At 36.0% G+C, this 27,520-nt stretch overlaps 3 protein-coding genes across 4 annotated transcripts in view; 1 reads left to right on the top strand and 2 right to left on the bottom strand.

Moving 5' to 3' along the window:
- The window catches only part of mrtfab (myocardin related transcription factor Ab), a 34,352-nt gene extending 26,104 nt beyond the window's left edge, over window positions 1-8,248 (bottom strand). Inside the window, exons 1-3 of the mRNA XM_058793695.1 lie at window positions 8,092-8,248; window positions 7,246-7,316; window positions 3,939-4,137 (exon numbers count right to left, since the gene is read on the bottom strand). Of these exons, the coding sequence (XP_058649678.1) occupies window positions 3,939-4,062 (124 nt within the window). The 5' untranslated portion in view covers window positions 4,063-4,137; window positions 7,246-7,316; window positions 8,092-8,248. The remainder of the gene's footprint in view (window positions 1-3,938; window positions 4,138-7,245; window positions 7,317-8,091) is intronic.
- Window positions 8,249-8,645: 397 nt separating this feature from the next.
- rgs9b (regulator of G protein signaling 9b) lies at window positions 8,646-20,926 on the bottom strand. Of its 2 annotated transcripts, XM_058792685.1 has the most exons (19): window positions 20,680-20,926; window positions 19,222-19,318; window positions 16,658-16,708; window positions 16,347-16,453; window positions 15,968-16,019; window positions 15,727-15,785; window positions 15,486-15,562; window positions 14,292-14,373; window positions 14,123-14,185; window positions 13,485-13,514; window positions 13,334-13,395; window positions 13,074-13,187; window positions 12,867-12,982; window positions 12,640-12,727; window positions 12,331-12,469; window positions 12,159-12,241; window positions 11,947-12,070; window positions 9,445-9,863; window positions 8,646-9,368 (listed from the first exon to the last, which is right to left on the bottom strand). In XM_058792685.1, the coding sequence occupies exons 1-19, from the start codon at window positions 20,743-20,745 to the stop codon at window positions 9,212-9,214; spliced, it is 1,986 nt and encodes a 661-aa protein (XP_058648668.1). In that variant the 5' UTR covers window positions 20,746-20,926; the 3' UTR covers window positions 8,646-9,211. The 2 variants fall into 2 exon arrangements, 1 of the variants encoding a protein (XP_058648668.1); XR_009273556.1 differs by lacking the exon at window positions 8,646-9,368 and having other exon boundaries at window positions 9,732-9,863; window positions 10,975-12,070.
- A 798-nt stretch (window positions 20,927-21,724) lies between these two features.
- Window positions 21,725-27,356, top strand: gna13a (guanine nucleotide binding protein (G protein), alpha 13a). The gene is made up of 4 exons (XM_058794379.1): window positions 21,725-22,097; window positions 23,231-23,457; window positions 24,502-24,552; window positions 25,512-27,356. Exons 1-4 carry the CDS (start codon window positions 21,818-21,820, stop codon window positions 26,082-26,084), a joined length of 1,131 nt encoding a protein of 376 aa, XP_058650362.1. The 5' UTR covers window positions 21,725-21,817; the 3' UTR covers window positions 26,085-27,356.
- The last annotated feature ends 164 nt before the right edge of the window (window positions 27,357-27,520 follow it).

Raw genomic sequence — 27,520 nt, 5'->3', positions numbered from 1 at the left:
TCAGCTGTGCTGTTGAGAAACTCCTAGTTTTCCTTCTCCTTGAAGCCATTTTTTTTTTCACTCCAGGAGAGAGGGGAGGAGAGATCAGGAACTTTGTGTCCTGGTTTGAGGTCACTCGTTTATTATAGAAGTAAACGTGTGTGAGCTATAAGCCAGAAACTGAAGCCAAAACACATTCCAGATCACCTTTAGCCCTCTGTCATTCTCCTGACCGCCTGCTTTCTTAGAGGCAGGATTTCTGCACTGTACACAAAGTTATGCAATCAAGCGTTTAGGACGGCTACCCAACACACATCCTTCCTCAGGCCTCGGTTCCCTCGTCCAAAACTTCTTCACTTCAAACAGATCTTAGTGATTACTTAAGCTGCACATTGCTCAGTTTGACAACTATCATGTAGATAAACTACCTCCACTCCAAACTCACTGAAGTTATTTTTTTATTCAATATACAGCATTATGTGGCTTACTAAAATATAAATTCCTGGCCAAAAATGAAACCGTCACTCCCATTTTTGAACATAGATGTGAAAGTGCACTATCCAAACTGAAATTGTTATAATTCATTAAAAACATTTTGTAATATTATTTTGATGTACCATTTCCATGATAATGCAATGTCCGATTTTAAAATGGTTTTCACAGGATGAGTTTAAGTTTTTAATTGGTATATAATTTATAATTTTTTTCTAAAGCGTGATAGGGAAAAAGGCAATGAAGAAATTGTTATAACGTAATTTTTTGAGGTGCACTCTTGTCACAAATTAATCTATTACTTTGTAACAAAAAAACAGTGGTAAAATATCTATTTAGAATTCTTAGACCTTTTAGTTTGTCATGAATAGATTAGGATTTATTTGTAATACAGTGAAGTAAACTTAGGCGTCCCTCTGTGGGAGGGGAGTTTAAACAGTAATTTAAAATAATTCTAATAATAAAATCTGTATGAAACTTTATTCAAGTTAAAATTAGTTTTTATCAATTCAATATAAGGGGCCGTTTACACGATAACGTTTTCAGCCAAAAATGGGAAACTTTATGCGTTTTGCCTGTTTGTTTACACGACAATGGCGTTTTGGGGATTGAAAATGGGTTTCAAAGTGTTACAGTTTCCGTGTAAACACCCAATAAGGGAATCTTTGAAAACAGTGATGTCATGCGCGTGCGTAGTACGTGTAGTCATGTGCATTATGTGTCGATTTTGTAGTTACAATTCAACCTCATCATCGGTCCAGACAAATTCTACAATTCTACATCCCATTTTCTACATAAAGGCATTTTAAATTCAATGCAACATTTTACAATAACATGTAGTTCCCAGTTTTTTTTGGAAATGCAAAGAAATGCTAATTTGTATTCACATTTAAATTTTGACCATAATATTTCTCTATAGACAGCGAGTTTGTTTTGCGCAAAGACTAGTATGTGTGCATGAACTGTAAATGAGACCTCTTTCCTGTCAATATATCAGTCATTTACATTATATCTGATTAACCCTGCATCAAAGACTTCAGATATACAAAAACAAAGTTGATAAAGTCATAATAAAAAGCCATAAAAAAGGAGATGCGCACATGCACATTGTCTGGTTCAGTCTGAAATATAAGCTCTCATTAATGCTATTTGAGCAACATTTATGGGACAGTTAATATCGAATTTTGTTAAATGTGAGATTTTAAGATTTCAGGATTTTCCCATTCAAGCAGACAGGACTTGGGCTTGGATTCCTGAAATAGCTTTCAGCATTGCAAATCTAGATGCATAGTGAACAGACTTTCCTTGAAAGAGACTTTGCCTGCATCTTTTCAAATGCATGCTGCTTTTTCTTTTCTTTCTTTTTTTTTTTCAACAAGTTGTTGTTAACAGTAAACTGATCTGCTAAACAGCAGTTTCCGTGGTTATTTTTGTCTGTGCATCCCTATTTACTCGCTAACAATAAACTGCATCCAAACACCAACATTGTTTTCTAAACGCCTTACAGCAATCACTTCTGTTTTGTGCAAGAGAAGAGAGAAGTCTTGCATTAACATGTCTGCTACAATCATCTAGCCCTCAAAGAAGTGCAGCTCGGGGGGCTGAAGACTGGAGGAAGGGAGTGGTGATGACTGCAGGCCATGAGCTTCTGAGGTGCTGTTACATGGGAGTTTAACTCTTTATTGGCATTCCTGCAGTTCTGAAAAAAAAGCAACAACAACCCACCACTCGCCTGCCTACAGCAAACAGCAAACCTTACATAATAACATCCCACAGGTTTTTCAGAATGAAAATGTAACCCGTCTGGAGTGACATCACAGCACGCTGCAGCGTCTGTGCATCTTCCTGCTGGCTCTGCTTAATCTTCACTTCTTTAAATCATCCTTTCCTCAAAGCTTCCTGAAGTCAAACCGAGTGTCTGCTGTATATCAGAGAGCTAAACAAACACGCTTTGAAGTGTCCTTCTACATGTCACACACATTTAACAAGCCATTTCACTTTCAATAATGTACACTTCCTTGACACCCTACACCCACAGGACCTAAATATTCATTCCTTTATGCAAAGAAACTGCATTACATAACCTGCACGATGCTTATGAATTTCCTTGTTCGCGATTGCCACATTTAGCACATACACACAATCATAAATCAGCACTGCAAATGAAACCGATAACAAAAAACATGATGGTTTTGGACGCCCTCCATATTTTCAATGTAAATAGTTTCCAAAAAAAGAAAAAATAACATCACTCTTTCCTTCCTTTTCTCGGCACTCAATGTCTCTCAGTGGAAAGAGAGCAAAGAGCAGCTGAAATAAAGGCAACTGCGTAAGGCGTTCTCTTTGTTTCCTGCTTTAACGCTGTAGAGACTTGTACGCCTCTATGCATATAAAATTGTAACATTGCAACTGATCTAATTACTTCATTATTGTGTGCTAAATCTAATTAGAAAATCATCCTATATACATCAACAGAACATATGTGGCTGTACATCCTGTTGTTATGAGAAACATTACAACTTCATACCATTCAATTCTAAAATCATTCTTCATCAAGTAACCTAGTGGCTAATGAAATGCAGTTTACCTCTACAAAGAAAAGAAGCAAAACCTATTACATTGTACTATTCACCTTATTTTGCAATGTACAAGTACAATGTAAACACCACAGCATTCGAACATTAGGGCTGAGTATCAATAAAGGTTTGCTGATTCAATTTGATTCACAAGCTCTTGATTTGATTACATTTTTATTTTGAAGATCATGATTAATCGAACATTTTATGAATATGGTAATAACTAATCACCATGCGTAAAATGTGTTCAAACTTGAGGTCAGTAAGAGTATAATTAAATTTTTTTTAAGTCTCTTATGCTCACCAAGTCTGCATTTATTTGTATAAAGTACAGTAAAAAAAAAGGAATATTGTAAAATAGTATTACAATTTAAAATAAATGTTTTCTATTTTAACATATTTTAAAAAGTAATTTCTTCCTGTGAAGAAAATGCTGAATTTTCAACAGCCATTACTCCAGTTTTAAGTGTCACCCGATCCTTCAGAAATCATTCTAATATGCTGATTTGGTGCTGAAGAAAAATGTCTTCTTATCAATGTTGAGAGCAATTGTGCTGATGAATATTTTAGTGAAAACCATGACATTTTTTTATTCTTTGATGACTATAAAGTTCAAAAGTACAGAATTTATTTGAAAAATATTTACTGTCCCTTTTGATAAATCAAAAGCTGAATAATAAAAAAAATAAAAATAAAAATAAAAACTTTACTGACCTCAAACTTTTGAACGGTGGTCATACACTTTTATATATGTAGGCTACACCTTTTTAAACATATATATATATATATATATATATATATATAACATGATATTGAATGGACAGATTGTTTGGATAACAACTTTCAAAGGGAGTTTCACTAATGGACTAGCACTAGTGTGCCGTAACTCACCATTCTTGCGCTCTTTCAGGGGCAGTAAGCTTGGTACAGACTGCAGAGAGAGTTCCTGCAGCTCACTGGTCACCGCCTCGCTCTGAGGACTGGGCACAGAGCCGGTCCCCACGGCAGACACCATGATGCCAGGGCTTAGCTCCTCCCCACGCTTGGCTTCCTGCGCTGCCAGGGTGACAGGTGGGTGAAGCAGTCAGACCTGTGACAGGTTAATTACAGAGACGAGGCTGAATTAGAAACTGCAAAACACAGATATAAAGGGCTTTGCTGAGGGTATATTTCTGTCATCGTGCATCTTTATATTTTGGAAGAGAACAAATAAAGACTTCACACCCTAAATAAATGACCTTTCTGAGTAAACTCAAAAAAAAATAAACTTTAGAAAATGTTTCATGCAGCAGAGTGTGCTAAAACAAAAATTGTGCCTTGCATGTCCTATTAGCCTATATTAAATCACTCGCTTACTTAAACCAGTGAAACCACTGTAGGTGTGTTACATATAAAGCACAAAAACTACAAGTTCAGACATGAAGTATTGTGCAACTCGCTCCTATGACTGGAGGCAGCGATTTACACAAGCATGTAAAATAACATCAGGTAGAGAACTCAAAGCCTCCAGCGGTAAGCGATTTAGGAGATTTTTGGAAAACGCTTTGTCTGGTCTCCTTTTTCGACAGAACAAAGAGCGATTGTATGGCTGTCCGCTGTCTAATCTGTGAGTGAGAATAATTCAGAGTTCTACACGTCTGCTTCCCTGTGCATATTCATTTGTTGATAATTTGATCATGAAAAATGCAAGAAAAACTGCAAACCATTGTATAACGCAATACATAGTATTAATAAAACCTGTATATTTAATATCCAATTTCAGAAGAAACTAATGAAACATTCCAGAAAAATGCAGTTGATTTTAGAACACTTAGAGTATAGCACATGATTCATACATACAATTTATATCTTTTTTTAATTAAAAGCTTAAGTCGTCACTCACTGGATTAAAATGAGCAACCAGCACATTGTACAAAATATTTCTTTAGTGTGTTCACAACATTTTGTTTTTATTTTGTAGGGTGCATAGTCTCACATACGCATTGTGGATTAATTTGAATTATCCAGCCATCTGTCCACATCTCCATGTTGCTGATTTTGTAATTTAGCCTTCTTTTTATTTATTTATTTAGCTTTCGTTGTCATTTTCTTTCTTTATCCCAACAGTTGGGCAGAATGCATTAAGCAGAAAAAGTCTGGCATAAGCCCTGGAAAGAAGTCTAGGACAATCCCTGTAGCTGTAAAATCTCCACATGGAGCATTAGATGCAGTTTCCAACGAGACATTAAAAACAACTTGAAGTATCATCTGACTAGGAGGACAGTGATGGCAATGGTCAATCTGAGCATTAAAACTGTGGAGATGGCATTCACAAATGCACATTATGCAACTCTCCATTTGTGAGGTAATGTAGCACATCTACTGACATTAAAGGGACTGTGCACTCAAAAATGAAAATTCTGTCACCATTTACTTACCCATTCACCAAAGAAGATATTTTGAAGAACGTTGGTAACCAGAAGAATGTTGGTTTTCTTTGACTCCCATTGTATTTTTGTCTATATTGTAAATTATGTAATTCAATTGGAACCACAACTATTCGGTTGCCAACATCCTTCAATATATCTTCTTTTATGTTCCAGAAGGAATGACATCTCACAGTTTTGGAAGGACATGAGGGTGAGTAAATGATGAACTGATTTATTGGGAACAGATCGGAATATTATAGAAGTGTTTGTGAATGCTGTTCTGAAAGAGCAACCAAATCAATGTCTAACTGTATAAATGAGTTATTGCTTCGAGTCAGCGTTGTCCATCTTTTTAGCTAATGCATTCTTCATTATGATCTCATCAGCATCCAGAGTCTATCGATACGCCAATCCCACCCTCCGTCCCAAGAGAAGAGAGGTGGGGTGGGGTGGAAAGAAGAAATCATTTTCTTTTAAGCAGTTACCTAATATTTGACAAGCCTTTTGGGACTATTTAAAAGTTTTCCTATTGCTGTACGTCTAACCATTACAGCAGAGTTTCAAGACCCATGGCAAGTTGTGCCCTTTTCTTTGAGAAGTAGTATTAGATTACAGTACATTGTATCCTGCCAGCTACGAAAACAAATCAATAACACATGTTAATATTAAAACCTGGCTGGCTTATCACATGGCTCTCTAGAACACTTGATTCTGATCTAAGAAGTAAAATATTGTTTATGACAAAGCGAAACTGTACATTTCACAGTTACTCATGGAAACATGCTGGTTCTGCTTTTGAATCACTCTATGCTTTCTCTCTTCTCATTCCAATGCAAATCAGAACAGCTAATTGGCGACACTGTGCAACTTAGTAGTTACAATACAGCAGTTCAGTTTTAATTTTATGGTTAGCATAAATTGATAAATAGAGGTTCTCAACCAGTGGGCCTCAGCAAACTTCCAAGGGTCGTAACAGGATGACTAAAAAAAATTATATGTACTAATATATTAAAATAATTTAACTCTAATTAACATAGAAATGATAAAAAAAAAAAAAAAACATAAAATCAAGATGTAAACTGAAATCTTTTTTTAATAAATAACTGAATCACAAAATTAATCCAAAAAATAAAAATAAAAGTTTAAAAACAAGCAGCTTTGCCACACTTGGAGCATAAATGGTTGAGAACCACTGCTTTATATAAGCATAACAAACTATTTATCTTTACAGAATCTTTAAATTAATATACAAGAAAGATAAAATAACTTAATATTACATGTTATTGCTTAGACAAGCAGCTATACAACAAGCAGAATAATGTACAGTCAGCAGGTTATCATCACAAAATGAACCCTTCAAGGTGATACAAGACTGATGAGTCCCGATCACGCTGCTGGAGCAATGACAGACTGGCTGCACACTATTCCTTATATTTCTAAGAAAGGGATTATCTTGCAAGAACATTCCAACTTTACAGGGGAAACAGTGTTCAGACATGCAGTGTTCAGGTCTAGTACACTGACAAGGGGAAAGACATAAAGCTCTCTGACATTCCTCATTGTGCAGGTCCTCGCCTGCCTTTAACCATCAGCCACAAAAATAATGCTAAAAACACATAAACCTCCACCTGAGTAACTGGCAAGTGATGCAGGTAACCCCATACCCCATTAACCAGACAGAATAACATAATATGGATAGGCACGGCCTTCTGGAGTAGATCAGAAATTATGAATTTGCCATGTTAGTACAGATGACTTCTTAATCAAATCAATATTAAATTGCAGGATACCTTAAATATGAGATCCACAGTAACAGATTTCAGCCTCATTTCCATTCACAGTTTGAGAGCATCTTGAAGGCCTTGTGAAAGAGAGGATCGGCATTTGTAATGAAACTTTGTGTATATACACAAATACATAATCATTGCACAATATCTCAAAGCCAAACATACGAAATTACGCCATGAGTTACAGATACATGTTGGCATAGCAGCAGTCAATGCAGATGCTTATGTAATAATCAGAAATGCCTCTTTTATACCAGTTCATGAGCATGCAGATAGAAGAACTGATCTAAATAGGCAAAAATTGTATTAATATATATAATAAGTCCCTTGATAGCTATTCTATGTCCATCAAGTGGAAAAGGGACAGATCCGCATGTGTTGTTGATTAGAGGTGTGTCCCAGCACTAGCTCATCAAATGCTTCATATATTCCAGTACAGGCAGTATAATCATACAGCATACAGCATTATGACAGTGAATTGGCTTAAAAAATAAACAAACCACGACACACGGTTCTTTTTAACACGTATTATCGCTTGTTGTTACACATTCATCACTGATGCGACATGGCAGGAAATGAGAAGCTTGTGCTGCTATGAGGCTCATACATTTGCAAAATCATCACGTTAAACGAGACTAAACAGGCCAGATATAGCAGGCCAGATCCTCGTCGCGACAGCTGCATGTATGCAGTAACAGACACTAGTGGATCAAGTGAAATGTGCGCTGAGCAACAATACAAGAGAAGCGGATGAATTGTCACATACCGCTACTTGTTCTTACTATTTTTAAACTTTCATCGTTTAAAGGGGGGGCTCACATGCGAACCTGTTTGATTTGAACGACTTACCGAGTCGCAAAGTGAAACGCAACAACCGTTCGGGTTTACAAAGGTGTTCACGAACTCAAAAAACTGTACTGAGGCATCCGGCTACTCTCTGCTGTTCAGCCGCAGAGTGCTGTGAAGCCAGTCAACACGGCCACTGCAGCACTTCCGGAAAATAAAAGTCCGTTTAAAATAAAAACATCACGATCTGCAGATAAAGATGTATGACTGCAAAATTGTATTAATTGTCTTCCGAATATATACTTCCTTAACATTAAATAAATAATAAATATACAATGAAGAATAACATAAAGTAAAAATAAATTAAACAATGTAGTCAGATAATAACTTGTGGTCTTGTGCTTGCAAGACCAATGGCGTTGATTAATAATTCTTAAATAAAAATAGGATTAGATTACCTTGCGTTAAAATAAAAGTCCCCATCACTACAAATTTTTTCCAGTGTCCTCTGTAGGGACGTTTTATAAGAAAAGAAACAAAATATAAATAAAATAATGCACAAACAATAACTATGCTAAATATATACAGCGCATTTACCATCCACACATCAGAATAACTAACCTTGAATGATTTATTGAGGCACTTACACAATTTAAACATGAGTCATGAACAAATTCACATTCTGAAGTGAGCTGTAAACATTTTAAAGGTTATACATTCAGACAGCAAATGTGTAACCACATTCCGTTTTACTGCCTTACTAGATTTACTTCTATGAAAATAACATTTCTTAAAGCAATTCACATTTATGCATGTTTTGCAGCTATATAAAACAGTGAACAAGCCAAGTACAAAATATTTTGTCCGCACCACTAAACAAACTGATGATAAACAAAAAATCTCTTAAAATAAGGCCCCTTCAGTCATAAAAGAACAGTGACATCAGAATACGAATTTATGTATATAAAACTACCATTTAAACATATCATAACCAGATCATTGGCTACAATAACACGTAGGCACTACCTAATAGCTATCAAAAATAACAGACAGGTCAATTAGAGATGAGGTTACTTCATATATTACTACCACAGCCTTCTCGGGGTTGTAAAACAGAATATTTATGACACAAGTATTGGTTCAGTGTATCTCCTTCCTCTCTACTGACTCGTCTATGACTCTTCTATCCAGCTCCATCTTGTTTGGTGACAGTTTCCCACGGACAAATGATTTCTTTCACACCTCCTCTTGCTGTATCAGGACTGTTGTCCTCCTCATCTTCTGAATCAATGGGGTAGATGCGGCATTCAGGTGGGATGTCAACTTTGATTTGAAAAAAGCTGAAAAGGCAGTTTGATTATTTTTCATATATTGTAAAATCACATCAATATAAGGCCTAAGAGTGCATGTACTAACTTTGCAATTCTTCTGGGCTGAGGTTGTGCAAGCGGCTCCACTCCAAGAGGCTGTACTTTGCCTCCTCCTGAAGCCACAGCACATTTCGGGGATAGGCTGGCAAAGACAGACGGGGCGTTGCATCCTCTGCGGAGGAGTCTGCTCAGTGACAGAGCCATACGAGACTTTGGGGCAGGTGGCTGGTTCTCTTCCTCTGATACTGATGCCTCTGCAATTGATGGGAAATGGGAGGAGGAAGGCCCTCCGTTACCGTCAAACCTCCTCTCTGAGGCTGGAGTGCTGTCGATGGCGACGCTGATGGGAGACGGGCAGGCAGCACTGTTGGGCAGTGTCATGAGCCCAGGGGAGGCAGTGGACTGTGCTTCACAAATGCCTGTATACACTGCCAGATGAGGCACAGGTGCTGTGAACCGGCAGAGCTGTGGAACACAGTTCGTGCAAAGTATGTATTAGTGCTAAATACTGTTTTTGTTGAGTAATCTGCAATCAGGAGTAGAAAATATAGACCATGCAATACAATGCATTTCTGGCAGGAAGTCCATCCAACGAATCAATGAAATTTTTTGAATTTGATGGTCAGGGTAAATTGTACTGATTTTGTCTTCCAGGAAACATGTAAGTAGCTTCTGAAGCTTCTGAAGGGCAGTATTAAATTAAAAAAATATAATATTTAAACAAAATAAGAAAAATGCACACGTCTTCATTCTGTTCAAAAGTTTTCACACCCGCCTCTTACTGTATCTTGTTTCCTTCTGGAGCATCAGTGAACGTTTGAACCTTTGTAACTTTTGTAAGAGTTGCACACAAGTCCCTCAGTTGTCCCCGATAAATATAGTGCTAAAACTGTGCTGTTCTGTGTATATACTGATTAAACTTAACTGCTTCATAACTGTCCATTCATAACAAAGAATTCTGTTTTACATATATGCATATAAAATAACTGTATTTGTATGAGAGCAACACAAGCATGACATCTAGTGATCATGATACAATGTACTTGAAAGATTTTCAAGGCACTGTTTTTACCATAAATTTACATCCTATATTTGAGACAGTTATATTCTCAGAAGAAAAAAAAAAGTACAAAAGCTGTCGCTAGGGCAGTAACTTTTCATAATAGTACCTTAAAGGTACCAATTAGTACATAAAGAGTGCATATTAGTAGCTTTTAAAAGAACACTACCCCAGTGATAGCTGTTGTACCCTTTTTTCTGAGATTATAGATTAACTTAATTATTCATTTAATTAAAGAGTATTTAATATCTGTGCTTTGCAAATCTTTCTGTAATTTGTATTCTTTGCACCTAACTTATCCTATTATTCATGTTTAAATTAATTAAAAATATATTTTTGATTTCACACTTTAATTAGAAATTGAATAGAATCAAGCTATAAAATTATTTTAAACTCTCGGCTTACCAAATTTTGCAATTTCATAAATCCGATTCAGGATAGTATTTTTCAGCAAATTAAAAAGCAATATATTAGCAACTTTAAAAAAAAAAAAGATTATTATTTTCATTTACTCACTCTCAAGTTGTTCTAAACCCATTTCTTCTGTTGTACACCACAGGAAAGGTTTAGCAGAATATTTACGCTGCTTTCTTCGATACAGTGTAAGTAAATGATACAGTGAAAAGTTACTGTCAGGCTTCATTAAAGCATCGTAAATGTAGATACAGTGACTCATGCTGCACTGACACTGTTGTCTTGAAAGTCTTGTTTGTCAGCCAAAGTCACCATTCACTTTCACGGTATAGAAAAAACAGCCTGGACCACTCTTGTGCTTATGAAATAATGCAAGTCATTGCAGGTTTCAAAACACATGAAGTTGAGTAAATGATGACAGAATAGCATGTTAATTTCCTCTCAGTTCATGAGGTCAAAGTTATTTTAGACAAGACTATGCACAAACTGATGAGATACATATATACATTTCACTCAACAACAATCACAAATGACAAAGACAAATGATGTGACAATAGATGGCAGAAATGGTTTTAGTATGTATTTTAATAAATTCATGATTTACAGCAAACTTGTAAATGCAACAAACATGAGAAGAAAAAAAAAAACTAGTAATGAGGACAACATCTGATCATTTTTGGTTGTATGAAATGAAAAGGAGATGTATGAAGTTCAACACACAGGAGATGTATGATGTTTGACAAAACATAAATATGACAAAGATTAAAAATGACTGTGATTGACAAAACTGTGAAAGCGCAACATAATGGCCTACTAAAAAGGCAAAATGGAAATTTTTGATGCCATTTAAAAAATATATCAAGCAAACTTTCAAAAACTAGAAATATCTGTGTAATATTACAAACACAGCAACATGTTCTCTATGTAAATAAATTGGCTTGCAAGTCTGTTAATTGCTTTGACCAGAAAGGTGGTTTTCCTTTTTGTTTATCATAAATATTTGCTTATATCTATTCTTTGTGTTCTAGGTCTCTAGGTTCACTTTTTCTGTTTCCTTTCCAGTTTGCTCATGACCTGTGTGATGTCCACCGGGCCAGTTGCTGCAAGTTTGGCCTTCTGTTCTTCCTCCTGCTGTCTGAGGATGATGGGACTCAGGCTGGGTCGCCTTCTCTTGGAATTCTGCTCCAACTGCGTCTCACTAGAAGACATTTGAAAAGAGTAAAGAACATTTTTAATGTCAGTTATGCATTATAAAGCATAGAAACTAACAGAAAGGCACATCTCACGTGAATCTGTGTGGTTCAGGAGCAACGGCCTTCTTTTGAGTTTCCTTGAAGACTGGGGACTTGAGATATCGCCCATATGAGTCCTTAATGACAGATCATAGCCAAAATTAAATTCAAGTTTGTAAACAGCACAAGGCATTTGAGCTGCAAAGTTTTACATGAGATCAGTGACCTTTTTCATGAGCATGTAAATGTGAGTTTGAGCAGCATCCAGTACATAACGATGAGGATGTGCCAAACCCTTCACTGTTACTTCCATTGTTTTGCCGTCAATGTTGATCCAACGTGGAGCTCCACGGGCCAAAAATGTCCTAATCAAATAAGAATGAAAAATGCCAGATTTAAATGATGATATTTATTATTTATTTATTTGTCATTAGTTTCATTAATATATATATTCAGCAAGCCATTATTACATTTCAGCTGCTGAAAATGGTTGCTTTCCCTCACAGAAATAAATTGCCAAAAATGTGTTCCTTACTTATATATGTGCTGAGCTTTTTCTTTCATTGTCTCAGCAGCACCCCATTTCAGATCCTCACACGCCTCCCAGAAGGCAAGATTCTCACCTATTCAGCAATCAGATTATAGTCACAGTATCCTCTAATAAATAATAATTATTGCAGTTTTGATTATGAGCATCAGCAATTAAATTGCTTTCTTAATAATAAGTCTAATCTAGTGGAGCAAGTTTAGAAAAATGCATACCACTGAACTCTTTTTTAAGGAAAAGGCGGAAATCGGCCCTTCCTCGAGGGTCCATAAGCAGTTCTCCAAAGCTGAAAGTCCAGCGCTCCACCCTCATTTTAGTAGGGGTCTCAACACTGTATGAACCAAACGCACAATATTTAATCAAATGTTTAATTAAGAAAAAAACAAGCTTTTATTTAAATAAAAATTTTGTATCTGGCTCACTTTGGCATGTTGAGGGTCCAATATGTAATATCATCTGTTATCCAGGGGTTGCTTGGGAGGCAGGCATGGAGAAATGGGTCATGCTCTTTGCATGTTGTAGTGTACTTAACAAGTCTGCAAAAAATTACAATAAAATAAAAAATTATATTATTAAAATATTACAGTACATATAATGCAATATAATCATGTAATAAATATTTTCTTTTTAATATACAGGATCAGATTCTACCCATAACATAAGTTATATTACAGTAACATACGCTCCAATTGACACAGACGACTTCACCCTTGGTCTCATGATACACTGCTGAGTGAACATAATCTGCAAGAAAACAAAGTGATTCATTGGTCAAATTATCATTGCTTTTTGCATCTGAATATCTGTACTAGTTCAAGTTCTTTGGTACTTACTATTCTTCTGTAGTAGTCAGTTGTTTTATTCTGTAAAACAATTTTAGAAACAGTTTATGCAACATAAGGAAGTGGTGACTCATACTAAAGGACAGTTCTGAAAGCAAAAGATTGACTTTTTGAGAATGTTTGTGTTATGAGTCTCTGTGAAGAGAGAGTAAACATGGTCTCCAATGTCATTTTAAAAAGCATGCACTCATTTCTATTAAACAGAGTCCATCCAATTTCATGATCCACTGAGTGTGTGCTTTCATTTTGGAGTCATCTGCTGTTTCTTGTCATGTGTCTCAACAGGTAAGTTTAGGAATCTGTAGAAAAGAAAGAGAGAAAGGGTGTAAGACAAAGCTATTTTATTGAATGCAATCAGACCTTTGCAGTGGCAAGCAGTCAGATTATGATCATTGAAATCCTATTGGATATAAGCTGACATACTAGAAATATCCTTGATAAGCCCAGAACAATAGCCTCTCATCACAAACATAATCTCAGCAGTAGTGTCTGTTAATGTTAGATATACAGCCCCGTGACTAATTACAAGATTCTTCGTCAGACCTACTATACTGCATTTTGAAGGCCTAGTCAAAAATGTTTGTTTTATCTCTTTAGAAGATACGATCATTTTTCACACATACCTTTACCTCCTCCATATTAGGGTCAACCATCCTGTCGTGTCCATGGTCCATGGCACTAACAGTTCCTGGCTGTTGAGTGGAAATAGCACAATTGTACTTTCACATCTTTAAGTCACTTTGCGAGGAAATATGTCACTTTAATTGACCTTATATACTCAGTCTAAAGGTAACTCACCGGTGGCCGATGTACAACCCAGTAGGCCCGTTCCTGACAGTCAAAAACCACCCGGTCTGGCTTCTTCCTCTCCTTACCCGCCCTACACAAAAACCAATGTGTCTTTTACAGTGGTGGCCAAAATTATTAGAACTATTGACCTTTTTTGCCTCCAAAACATGGTTTCATTTCACAATGTTCATGAATCATGCAGATGGTTGCTCTGAGCACAACAAATATCAGATGAAGTGAGTCGTACTGTTTTTATCCACTTTTATATCCACCTTTTGCAGCAATTACAGCAGCACATCTCTCTGGCATAGTGTCAATATATTTCCTGAGAACTTCAACACTAATGTTTTCCCATGCCTTCTGCAACTCAAGCCAAAGGTTTTCCTTTGAATGGACAATAGATCTGTCCAGTTTATTTTCCAACTCGCCCCAAATTTGCTCGATGGGGTTGAGGTGTGGACTTTGAGGGGGCCAGTCCATCATTTTCAAGGCTCCAGAAGATTCCTTCCGCCGCAGGTAGTTCTGGCAATAGTTTATTTTATGGGTATTGCAATAGCCAATTCAACAAAAACAACTGAAACCTCTCTAAATTTGCCAGGGTTCTAAAAATTTTGGCCACCACTGTATATGCTGAAACTAATAGCTATATAAATGAAATAAACACTGCCTGGCCAAAAAGTTGCTGTTTGGATTTAAATAAGCAAATACTGAAGGATCTAGGATTGGATTATTTTTGCAGTGATTAACATGTCTGAAAAAGTACCTAAGATGACAATGACCAGATTCACTGGGCTCAAATTGTGAAAGAGTGATTCAGAGAGCATGAGAAATCATTTTCACACATGAATTGGTCACCATAGAGTTGTATCCTTAACTCTTCTGAAAGTCTTTGAGATGTGATGGAATCGGCTTTAAAGAAGGGTTTGACTATCCCATTGTCAATACAAGATCTTGGCCAAAACTTAATGCAACTCTTGATGGAAATAAATGTGGTGTTGCATAAGGTTGTTGGAGCAATGCCACATGAATACACACAGTAATCAAAGCTAAAAGCTGTCAAATGAAATATTAGCGTATGATTTTTTTGGCCAGGCAGTGTATGCCTGAGCAAGAAAAACATTCACTAGCCCGTGTACACACGGATTGACTGAGCCATGATAAATAATAAAAATTCTGCAATATTTAAAGTGAAGTGTGACCCACCTGTACTGCTCTTTGGCCTGCATTACAATAAAATCCCACTTGTGATTCATCCATTTGTAAAGATTGTTGTACTGTTCCTGAGTAGAGAAACATACACATTTTATGTCTAGTCTTGTAATTTGTCATGCAATTTATTACAGCGAGTTCCTCTCCCTCTGCATTACAACATAGGATTTCAGAGAAATTAATATATATTTAATACATGAGTATTAAGACAATGAAGAATAAGATGTTCAATTACCTGTTCATACAGCTCCAACATCCCTTTCTTGCGTATATTTCTCTTTGCCAAATAAATTGCTGGAAATACACATATGAACATCTGACCTTGCCAATAAAAGATGTGATATGATTCAACATGAAAGCAATTTATCACATTCTTTATCTCAGACAGCTGTTTGAAGAATAATGAATAACCTCACTGTGAATTATAGCTATGACAACCTATCAGTATGCATGAAAAACGAAAGATGATTACACACCATAGTCTGTGTCTTCCACCGACCACTGCTGCGCAGGCCAAAAATATGGGGTCTGGAAGAAGAAATGTAAAGAAGTAGGAATGGAAAAGATTAGTACAAAGCATATGGAAGGAAGAACTCACCAAGGCTGCATTTATTTGATCAAATACAGTCAAATAAGTAATATTATGAAATATTATCACAACTGCTTTCTACTGTAATATATATGTTAATCATTTCTGTGATGGGCAAAGCATCATTTTTAGCAACCATTCAGAAATTATTCTAATATGCTGATTTTGTGCTCAAGAAACTTTTCTCATTATTAACAATGTTGTAAACAGTTGTGTAGCTTAATATTTTCATGGAAAGCGTAATGAAGGTTGTTTGTGAAAGTTACCTGAAAGCGGTACAGGGATGCATCTGGTTTAAGGATGAGTCTCTTATGATCTTGTAGTGGATAGATGTACCCAAACGCCACCATCATGGTCCCCATAGCTCGGGCCTCTAAGCATTTAGAGTTAATACATTTAAGCAAGACCCAAATGAACAGTACACCAAATCACCAAATCACACCATCAAATTGCATAGCAAGAATATCTTAAAGCATATCTGTAATACTTTATACGGATCTGGAGTGGGATATATTTTTTCAGAATTATTATATTACTAAAAAAAAACAAAAAAACAACAACGATGTACTTGACTTACCCGTTGCATCTATTTTGAATCGATTAGTGATCCATGCAACAATATCTTCCCCTGCAAGAACAATGTACGCAATAAACACGTTAACAGTTACAGTAAAACATTTCAGAGTAATAAAAGACTGTATCAGTGGGTGGGAAATTTGGCCTTCAGATTGAATGTGCCCACCAGGAGTCATCAGCAAAACACACACACCAGGGTTATTACAGTTAACCAAAACTACTACAAAAAAATAAAAATAAATAAATAAACTTTTAAATAAAGTAAATGTGAAATAAAATAGGCCTATATCAAACAATTATTTCAGCTACTTGCCAAGAAAACATTTCTCATTTTCATTTAGTGATGCACAATACTAAAATAATGAAAAAAAGAAATAAAATCTATAGAGACATTTAAAAAAGAAATGACAAAAACATACAAAACAAAATCATAATAATAATAAAAACTAGTATCTCAATGATACTAAAATAAAACTAGAGAAGCATCCTGGCAGCCAGTCAATAATAATATGAGCATTTATGAAACATAATGAGAAACTATTAAAGCTTTTATCAGTGTCTCTGCTGAGTGCCACTTAGCGGAACTAAAAAAATAAAGCATGTTTTCAAACAATCTTTGCAAATGCTCCTTTAGCGTGTCAGTTCCCACCGACATCACAAACACAGCTCTAATGGGTCTATAAAAGTGAAGGCGTGGCTTAACCAGTAAAATAGGCTATTTTCAATAAAAGGTCCAACATATTAATACTTTTAACTAGAATTTTAACTTATCAAGAAGAAACTCAAGTTTGTCAGAATGACTGAAACACAAACTTTCCATCAAATTCCTCCATCTTTGTAAAAACACAGCCAATGTTTACCCTTGCTTTACCTCGATGTCTGTCTCTGTATATTTTGACAAGTCTTCACATTTTGCCTTTGAATTTCGGGCCGAATGCAATGCAGATATATATATATATATATATATATATATATATATTTAGACCACTTTAAAGGGTTACTTCACCCCAAAATGAAAATTTTGTCATTAATCACTTACCCCCATGTCGTTCCAAACCCGTAAAAGCTTTGTTCGTCTTCGGAACACAATTTAAGATATTTTTGATGAAAACCGGGAGGCTTGTGACTGTCCCATTGACTGCCAAACAATTAACACTGTCAAGGCCCAGAAAAGTATGAAAGACATCGTCAGAATAGTCCATCTTCCATCAGTGGTTCAACCGTAACATTATGAAGCTACGAGAATACTTTTTGTATGCAAAGAAAACAATAATAATTACTTTATTCAACAATTCGCCTCCTCTCTGCGTCAGCGTAGCGCCATTTTGGAGAATATCTGCTGGACGCAAACTGCGTACGCTGTTCTATACGCTTTCTATGTTTGTTTACGCTTTGATTTGAACGAACACAGCGTATCCATGTTCTTTGCGTGCAAAAAGTATTCTTGTAGCTTCATAACGTTACGGTTGAACCACTGATGGCAGATGGACTATTTTTGGCGATGTCTTTCATACTTTTCTGGGCCTTGACAGTGTTAATTGTTTGGAAGTCAATGGGACAGTCACAAGCCTCCCGGTTCTCATCCAAAATATTTTAAATTGTGTTCTGAAGACGAACGAAGCATTTACAGGTTTGGAACGACATGGGGGTAAGTGATTAATGACAAAATTTTCATTTTGGGGTGAAGTAACCCTTTAATTATAGACTGATCAGGCTTTGAAGAGACTATCAACCAGTATATCAAAAAATGTTTATGCCTACCATAGCTTTAAGAGGCAGAGAAGAGCCTATGCAAAATAAAAAAGCTGAATTGGAAGTTAAAATGGCAGAGAATAATTACAAAATATATAATTTATAAGTTTATCATTTATATTTATTTATTTTGGAATGAGAGATTCATAAAGACCACTACAGTTAGTATTGGACACAATACAAAGGTGCGTTCTCAAAATAGGTATCGCGCTATGACTCTGTGCACCACTGTGTGTCCCGCTGAGGGTCTCGTGATAGGAGACTAATGAGAAGATCTCTGCAGGGGTGAATCTGAGTCGCTTCATTAGTGTCTGCTAGCCTGAGGAGAAAACCAGGTCATTTCAATGAATTTTTAACTAAAAACCTCAGGTGTCTTTCCACTATATAAATTATATCAAAACTGCTGTGAATAATCCAAGGCTCCAATTAAGTTTAAGCAATCACAAATTTAAGTTAATCATACGCTGTATGTTACATGTAGCTGGCTGACAGCATTAAGACCGACGGTGGAGATTACAAGAGCTCTCCTCCCTGAAACCATGCAGCCTAGAGGAGAGAGTCATTGCAACCAGCTGCTCAGAGGTTGTCATGGCAATAGATTCTTCAGTCTCAGACCCACATAATGCATGGACCGCACAGATGACTAGCTCCTCCCGAAGAGTAATCTAACTGCAGAAATCAATACAAATGAGTAGGTGAGCCTACTATTTTTAATTAAAAGTGCAGTGTCTTACATCTCATAGTTTTCATCAGTTTGAAACCTGTAAAGATTGGCTCTTGAGTAATGGTAGCAGCTATTTCTGAGGATCTCACCTGTTATAGCATGTGGGATGGTGGTGATTACAAGCCTCTGGGTCTGAGATTTCACTCCAGTTTTGGGGTCCTGCATCTCCAACACCACATTCTCCACCTAACATGCAAAAAAAAAAGCAATATGTACAATATAAAACCTCTTTTTTTTTTTTTTTTACCTTGTGGCAACCTGTGTGCACATCTCACTAAATTATTCCACCGTGAAGTCATCCCTGCTGGTTTATGGTCTGAAGGGGCTGCGACTGACCTCTTTGAAATATGCTCTGTGATTGATTTGTGACTCGGCTGTTTGAAGTTTTTCTTGCTTTGTCAGGGTCACTGGCTTTTGAAGACTGTGAACTCTTGCTGCACCCTGGTCTGGATCACAGAAAGCTCTTGGCCGAGTTATTGGGTCATTACTATCTGTGCATTGGCAAAGAGCAAAGCAATGCACTAATAAAACATATTCTAGTGGATCGCACTGTGGGGGGATTGCTTCAAGCGTGCAGTTTGAAGTATCATAGTGATAAAATAGGGACTGCATTATATGAGAGGCTCATGGCAAAGCTAGACTAATACCATTAGCACACAGTGACCTTACCTGAGAGTAAGCTGCTAATAAACAATTAACACTTACACTGTAAAAATGATTTAATTCATATGTCATAAAATCTTCACAATGCATATAATATGTAACAATTTCTTTCATTTCTAAATTATGTAATGAATTTACAAATCAGTTTTTATGAGTTTTCATCATCATTAATTAAGTTTAACGTGGTTGAAAAGTTTGATTTTGACACCAGTTTAATTTTTGTTATTGTTGTAAAGCAAATTAATTAAACTTTTTTAATTTAGAATATTTATAATATAATTTACAAATTAACAATTAATTTGATTTTTTTTGTGTAACTGGAAAACAAATGAACAAAATCTAGAAAGTAAAAAAAAAAAAAAACATCACAAAAATCAAAATCAATGTACAAGGAGTGTTGAATCAATAAAAAATCCTGACCTGAAAACAACATAGGAAAAATGTAGCTATGTATGTAAATAAATAAAAAAAATAAAAAAAGACAAACGCAATTTAATTTACAATTTTAATTGATTTAATTGAAAAGTTTCTCTGTGACCAAAACAAGGGCAGTGTTCGCATACTCTTAAAATAATTTGTTTCTGTTCCAGGTAACAACTTTTTTTTTTTCATTTTGGCATATAGGCTACAAGACACTTAATATTCTGAATGGATCGAATCACCACTGAAAGTGAAATCGACAGCCCACAACACTACATGATAATCAGCATTAGAGTAATTATATTGCTGCTCTCAAATACAGCAAGACAAGCAGAAATATCACTGGATCTTAAGGCATGAAGGATTACTTGTTAGATTATATAAATGAAATCTAGCATTATTCTTATCTCATTCGTGAAAACGTAAATAACACAGATGAGCTATGGATGATGCTCTCAACCCACCTTCTTCAGGCATGCCATACGCGGTCTGTATCTCTGCCCATGGTCCCGTACATTTCTTATGGTCATATTCGCCTCTTCACGCAGTCACAGTCTGTCGACGGTCGAAGACGAGAGAATGAAATGGGAAATACTCGGTAGGTAATCGTACTATCGTTTTGGCTGTGTCTAATCTATAATCATCACTGATGCACACAAAGACGATGGCTGTGTGCGCCAATCAGGTAACAGCTCTGCTCATGTAGGTAAACCTGTATGCTGAGGGCAGTGATTACAGTAACGCGATAGATGGCGCTGTGGTGTCATCTTTTTCACATGAAGGCACCTGGGGCTGACAACAAACTACACGATTGAAATGGGGAAAAAAACAAAAGCTGGATTTATGATTATTATAATCCATAAACCATTTCTTATTGTGATTATCGTAAATAAAAAGGTTTTACTGCGAAGAAAAATTTAATCTGCGCATGTAAAATGTTTATTTTATTATCATTCATATGCAGGACCATTTAGGCACGCAATTAAAAAAAAAAAAAAGAAAAAAAAAAAGAAAAGAAAAGAAAAATGTTATATGCTTGTGTTGTAATTTGAGGTGTGTCTGTAAAACGACAAAATATGCTCTGGACACTAAAACTTTATTACAGCAGAACTTCATTATTTACACAATGGCAATGACAAACGAACAGGATCCTAACAGGATGGAAATAAAAAACTAGGCCTACTGCACGAGTGTCAGAGTCTCAAGATGAAATATATATAAAGAAAATGCGGTTGTCAATCCCAGAAATTGACAGTGTGAACGTAGCCTTTACTGATAGTCTGTGTAAAATATTAAATTGTAGAATTTACAAGAAACGCCTGCAATACTTATAAAATATATATATATATAAAATGATGTTGTTTGTTGTTTACTATATTGTCAGTTGTGTAAAAACAGAGTATTGTTTTATCCGATAGGACACTTAATAGGAATTGCCCACCCCAATAAACATAATTGATTAAACAATAAATAGTTGTCAATGTGCTTTATTGATTTCCAAACATTAAACCACACCCGTGGTATCCGCCTATTTGTAAAGAATACGTGAACGCGCCTCGCGCGGCAGAGCGAGTTTGTATCCATGAAGTCGTTACTACAAAGATGGCGGATTTCCTGCCCTCCCGGACTGCTATAGTTTGTATCCCCAATTGTCTTCTCTCCAGCGGCGAAATTGACCAAATTAGAAAGTCTAAGGAGATCGATAAAAGCCTGTATCGAGAGAAGACTTATGTGAAGAAACTGGTGAAGATCTTGCTGTTAGGAGCAGGCGAAAGTGGCAAGTCAACTTTCCTCAAACAAATGCGCATAATTCATGGGCAGGACTTCGATCAGCGGGCCAAAGAAGAGTTCCGGGCTACGATCTACAGCAATGTTATCAAAGGTACCACGCCAGTAGTTTGAAATCGAAAGAGACAAGTTCATTATTAATAAAGGAACACTTCAATGAAAGCTCAATTTGATTGTGGCTGCAGGTGGAAGTGTTTTATCGACTTCTTTCGCGTAACTTTTCGCAAACTTTCGATTGCTCACCCAGCCCATAGACGACGTGAAGGCTAACGTTAATGGTTTTAAATTCTGGGTTTGTTGAACTCCAGTTATATATCACATAAAGTGTTCGGACTTAAAAAACGGACACCGCTGTTTCGAAAACATTTCCATATGTAGCCTATGTTCAATCTCACATAAAACTTTCAGTAAACTTGGCGCCTCTAGAGAAAGAACAGAGAGTACAGAAAGTACAGCGCCTACTTTGGTCTGTCTTAGTCATCTGGATGTGTGATTGTTTTATGACATTATTCTGATATATGTTTCTCAACTGATTCTTGAGACATGCCTGACAAAACAGATAAAAATGCTACAGATGTTAGGAAGGAAAAGTAAGCTTTTTTAGTAATGTTTAGGTTTGATCTCCTGCTTCCACTTTGACAAAATGCTTGTTTTCCCTCAGTATTAGTCATCACCTTTCAATACAAATATTATTTAATATCTATTTTAGATATCCACTTACATGAATGAATGAATTAATTAATATAAGGATGAGGCTTTGACTAAGTTTACATATTACAAAACTAGTTTTAATGCCATTTATTAAATGTAAAATCATTTATTTTCTTATGTTACTAGCTACTAAAATTAGCTACTTAAAATTCAGGAAAATTAGCTCCTAAACTATTTCTTTGCCATTTGGGTGCTGAAATCGACATGCATATTATTACAGTCACTTTATATAAGAAGTATATTTATTTTGTTCACTTTATAATAACTTATAAAATACTTAGTTATAGAACTCACTGTAGCCTATCTGACCTTGTTGACCTTAAAAAAATGAAAATCTTTTTTTATATTTCCTCTTTTTATAAGTTTGATGATGTTGACAAAAAAAGAACTTATGGTCTGAGGATGCATAGTAAACTAATGCCATTTCATTTTCTTTTTAAAGTACATCATATCAGCAGCCTCAAATGTATTTTTATAGGAATTTAACATGTCAATATTTCTAATATCTCTGTTTAGGTGTCCGAGTGCTGGTGGATGCCCGTGAGAAGCTGCACATCCCTTGGGGAGATCCTGAGAATCAGGTTCATGGGGAGACAGTGATGGCCTTTGACACCCGCTCGTCCCTGATGGCCAAAGGGATGGTGGAGACCAAAGTCTTTCTGAACTACCTGCCCTCCATCCGTGCCCTGTGGCAAGACAGTGGTATTCAGAATGCTTATGACAGACGGAGAGAGTTTCAGCTGGTAAATATGAAATGATCACTCATTATTTAATTATTGTGCATTGTTCAACATGATCATTTCAGTTGTTCTTAGTTCTAAAGTTTTGGATATAGAATCCGCTCAATATTTTTCATAGGATTTGTGTAATTGTGGGGGTTCTGAACTTGAAGGAATGTTGATCTGTTGTTAAACAGCTTGGTATTATGAATCATGGCAGACAAGCTCAGTGTACTTGCATAATTTCTCCTATCAAGATTTTGCACCAGAGCATTAATCATGGTGAAATGTTTGCTTATATATTTCATGTATTTGGAATGCAAATAAGCAGCCATTTTTTTTTTTTTATATTATTGGACTGATTATGCTCAAGCAATCATGTTTGTTGTGAGCATAGTGTGGACAGTGGTTGAAACCTGAGAGTAATGCACAGGTATGAGTTGGAACACAAATGAAGTGATTTTACTTGCGACAATGAGGGCATTCTGTCTGTGTATGAATGTAGTTTGCATTTCAGTTATAAAGATAAGATCATGCATGTTCAGGGGTAGAACCCTTGTGACTGAGATTAGGATTAGCTCAAATTTTCCAACTAAAATCTCCATTGTTGTACAAGTTGTGATTTTAAGACATGTTTATCCGTATTTATTTAGCGATAAACATTCATTTTTGTTGACCAAGTCACTTTCTCTACTTACTGCTGATTTGCATACCCCACAAAGCAAGCCAATAAGCGGCCATGCTGCAGAGTCTCATTTTCCTAATTTTGTATTAGGTAAAATTGCTTATGAATAAGGCCAGAGTTACCTAGTATATCATAGTAGGGTCTGCCTTGGACAAGAAGATCTGGTGGAAAATATTATGTTGTATTGTTTGTGTGTGTGTGAGTGTAAAAGAGAGAGAAAAAACGAATAACTCACAATTATTTTTATTTTATTAAATTTTTGGACGGGGATGTAGAGAGTAACAGGAAATGGATAAAATAGGGAAATTGGGACGCAGCAGAAGACATTCAAAGTTTGACACACTGGAGACCTTATAATGATTGTGTATCTTTTTTCTTCTTAGGGTGAATCTGTGAAGTATTTCCTGGACAATGTGGATAAACTTGGACAATTGGTAAAAAATAGCATTTTATAAATGTTAATGTCGTCTTCAGGTATCTAAAGCACAAAGTGGTTGATAGTATACCTGTATGTACATGATACAATTTATGGACCACACATGAGATGTACACAGAATTGCGGAAATGAAATGAAACCTAAAATTCAAGCTGATTTTTATTGGTAGAGTGTTTGGTGTACTGACATTAGTTTGGCCAATACTGGTACTTATTTTGTTGCATTGTACCATTAATACATGTTAGGGGTGGACGACGTGGCCAAAATCTCATCACAATTCGTAATTCCATTTCACAAAAACTATATATCCCAATAGCTATTTTTGCTTGAAAAAGGTTATGATATCAAAATTTGAATTGCCATTGATTGAATTGTTAATAATTCTCATACAAATTTGGATATCACAGCAACATTATAAACCAATACTAAGACTTAATGCATGGATCCAGTGAATTGACACATGCCATACCCCCCCCAAAAAAACTGTTTGTGTACATGAATACTACCAAGACAGATGTTTTGACATCACATTCTGTGTATTTGACTATTTAATCACCACAAGCTGCAAAAGAGAACACAATTTGGTATTTGCATGATGGTTTCTGTTTGTGCACTTCGGTTGTTTGGGCACAGAAACGGTCACTCAGACAGCATTCGAGTACCTAATTGAGTTCTCATTTGTGGCTTATTGGGCTTTGAATGGTTTAAAATAGCTTGAACGTTTAAACTGGCGAGGCTTAAAAACATGGAAATAATAAACATTTGTGACAGAGCAGTGCAGCACTGCAATGTGACATGAGTTTAACCATGATAGAGACAGAATTCAGTCATTTCTACTGGTTTATTGTGTCTACGGATATATCGCCCGTCTCTAATACAGGTACTAAATTTAAAAAAAATGTGTAGGGTCTTGTATTATTATGCCTGTCTGATTTTTGTTTTTTATTTAATCTGCAGGACTACTTGCCCAGCCAAAAGGATATACTGCTGGCACGAAAGCCCACCAAGGGTATTCATGAGTACGACTTTGAGATCAAGAATGTTCCTTTCAAGATGGTGGATGTGGGAGGGCAGCGGTCAGAGCGCAAACGATGGTTCGAGTGCTTCGACTCTGTGACCTCCATCCTTTTCTTAGTCTCATCCAGTGAATACGATCAGGTGCTCATGGAAGACCGTTTGACCAACAGGCTCACAGAGTCGCTCAACATCTTTGAGACTATCGTCAACAACCGCGTCTTCGCCAACGTCTCCATCATTCTCTTCCTCAATAAGACAGACTTGCTGGAAGAAAAAGTTAAGAATGTGAACATCAAGGACTACTTCTCCGAGTTCACAGGGGATCCCCACAATCTGCAGGATGTTCAGAAGTTCCTGGTCGATTGCTTCCGTAACAAGCGTCGTGAACAGCAGCAGAAGCCCCTTTACCATCACTTCACCACCGCCATTAACACAGAGAACATTCGTCTCGTCTTCCGTGATGTCAAAGACACCATCTTGCACGACAACCTTAAACAGCTTATGTTACAATGAAAGGCCTTTAAGAACATTCCATTTTAATTAGGTTTTTACTTTATTTAATACAAAGTACAAGTGGTTCAATACATATTGTGGTTGAAGAAAAATAGATGGTATAATTATGCAACTTTAATTTTTTTTTTTTTTGCATATTATTACAGTCATATATATGCAAGAATTTGATATCAAAGCAACCTTTTTAAGCTGCTTGTTGCCATGTCAAATATGCCAAGGAATGGTCCTCAGTTATTCACCAAAATGCTGTAATTCTGTTTACTGTAGGTTTATGAGCGCATATTTTCGTATAATAGAACTGTTAACACTCCTGTAACCCATTGTCTTGACACCTGGTTTTGGTAAAGCTTTTCAAAAAGAAAGTGTGAGAACTCAGGGCTTTAAATATTTAATTCAAAGAGCTCTTCTGCTCCAGTCAGCAGTTTATGGGCTTGATGTGTCTGGTTATATAAGGCCCCAGTGTCTGTTTTTTGAAAGTAGAACATGGTTTCACTGCCTTAGTCTTCCCACAGTCAAAATAACTTTTTGTTGCACTCGCATCATGATATTAAATTAGTACAATTAAGGTACTTTTGTATGAAGTACTTATGTCATATTACATTTTTTCATGTGTAAAGGGAAGGTGTCTTTGTTTGCCGTTCAAGCCTGTACAGAATGTCTGTACAATTCCCCACCCCCAAGCTGTATATTTTACACACTAAGGTAATACCATACATTTATTGTATGTATTCTCGAAGCCCTGAAATCCAATACATTTTTTTTTTTTTTTTTTGATGAATTCACTTTAAAAACAGAAAGTAGCCTTATGTCTTTGTTCCTGTGTAGGTTAAAGTGGACAGCTTTAGCTCAGGGTTTTATAAAATGACTGATAAAGCAGTCCAGGTGTATTTCTGTGTATTGGTTACTACAGACTTTTTTCTTTTTTTTTTAACAGGCCAAGCAAAGTCATCTTTGCCATAAATGTCTGTAGATCAATCAAAGCTGGTTTAATGCAAGATAAATTAAAATGTGTTGATGGAGAGACTAAGTCTTAATGTAATCTTAATGAAAACAAGCACTGTAATCTGACTGTTGGTAGTAAATTGATATTAACTGATTGCCTGAATTAAGGTGTTTATGTATAGAATCTGTACAAAAAATTTGTTCATGCAATGCTGTCTATCTTTGTCATGGCCATAATCACTTGCTTTTTGTGTAGTGTGTTTTCTTATTGTTTTTTTGTTGATCACATTTGTGTAATTCTGTTTATTAAATCTGATTATTTTATCAGAATGGTTGCGTATTAATTTTACTGTTCTCATTTCAGAAAATAAAAATGAGGCTATGTTGACCCAGCATCCCACTAATAAAAAATCTAGCACTTCTGAATACCTACAGTATTTAATATGGCCTTCAAGGTATAGTCTAATACATTTTTGAGTTATTTGTTGTTGCAT

Source organism: Onychostoma macrolepis, chromosome 12, assembly GCF_012432095.1.
Source record: "Onychostoma macrolepis isolate SWU-2019 chromosome 12, ASM1243209v1, whole genome shotgun sequence".
Taxonomy (NCBI): Eukaryota; Metazoa; Chordata; class Actinopteri; order Cypriniformes; family Cyprinidae; genus Onychostoma; species Onychostoma macrolepis.
Note: the sequence above shows the minus strand (reverse complement) of the source record. Positions and strands in the feature narration are given on the sequence as shown.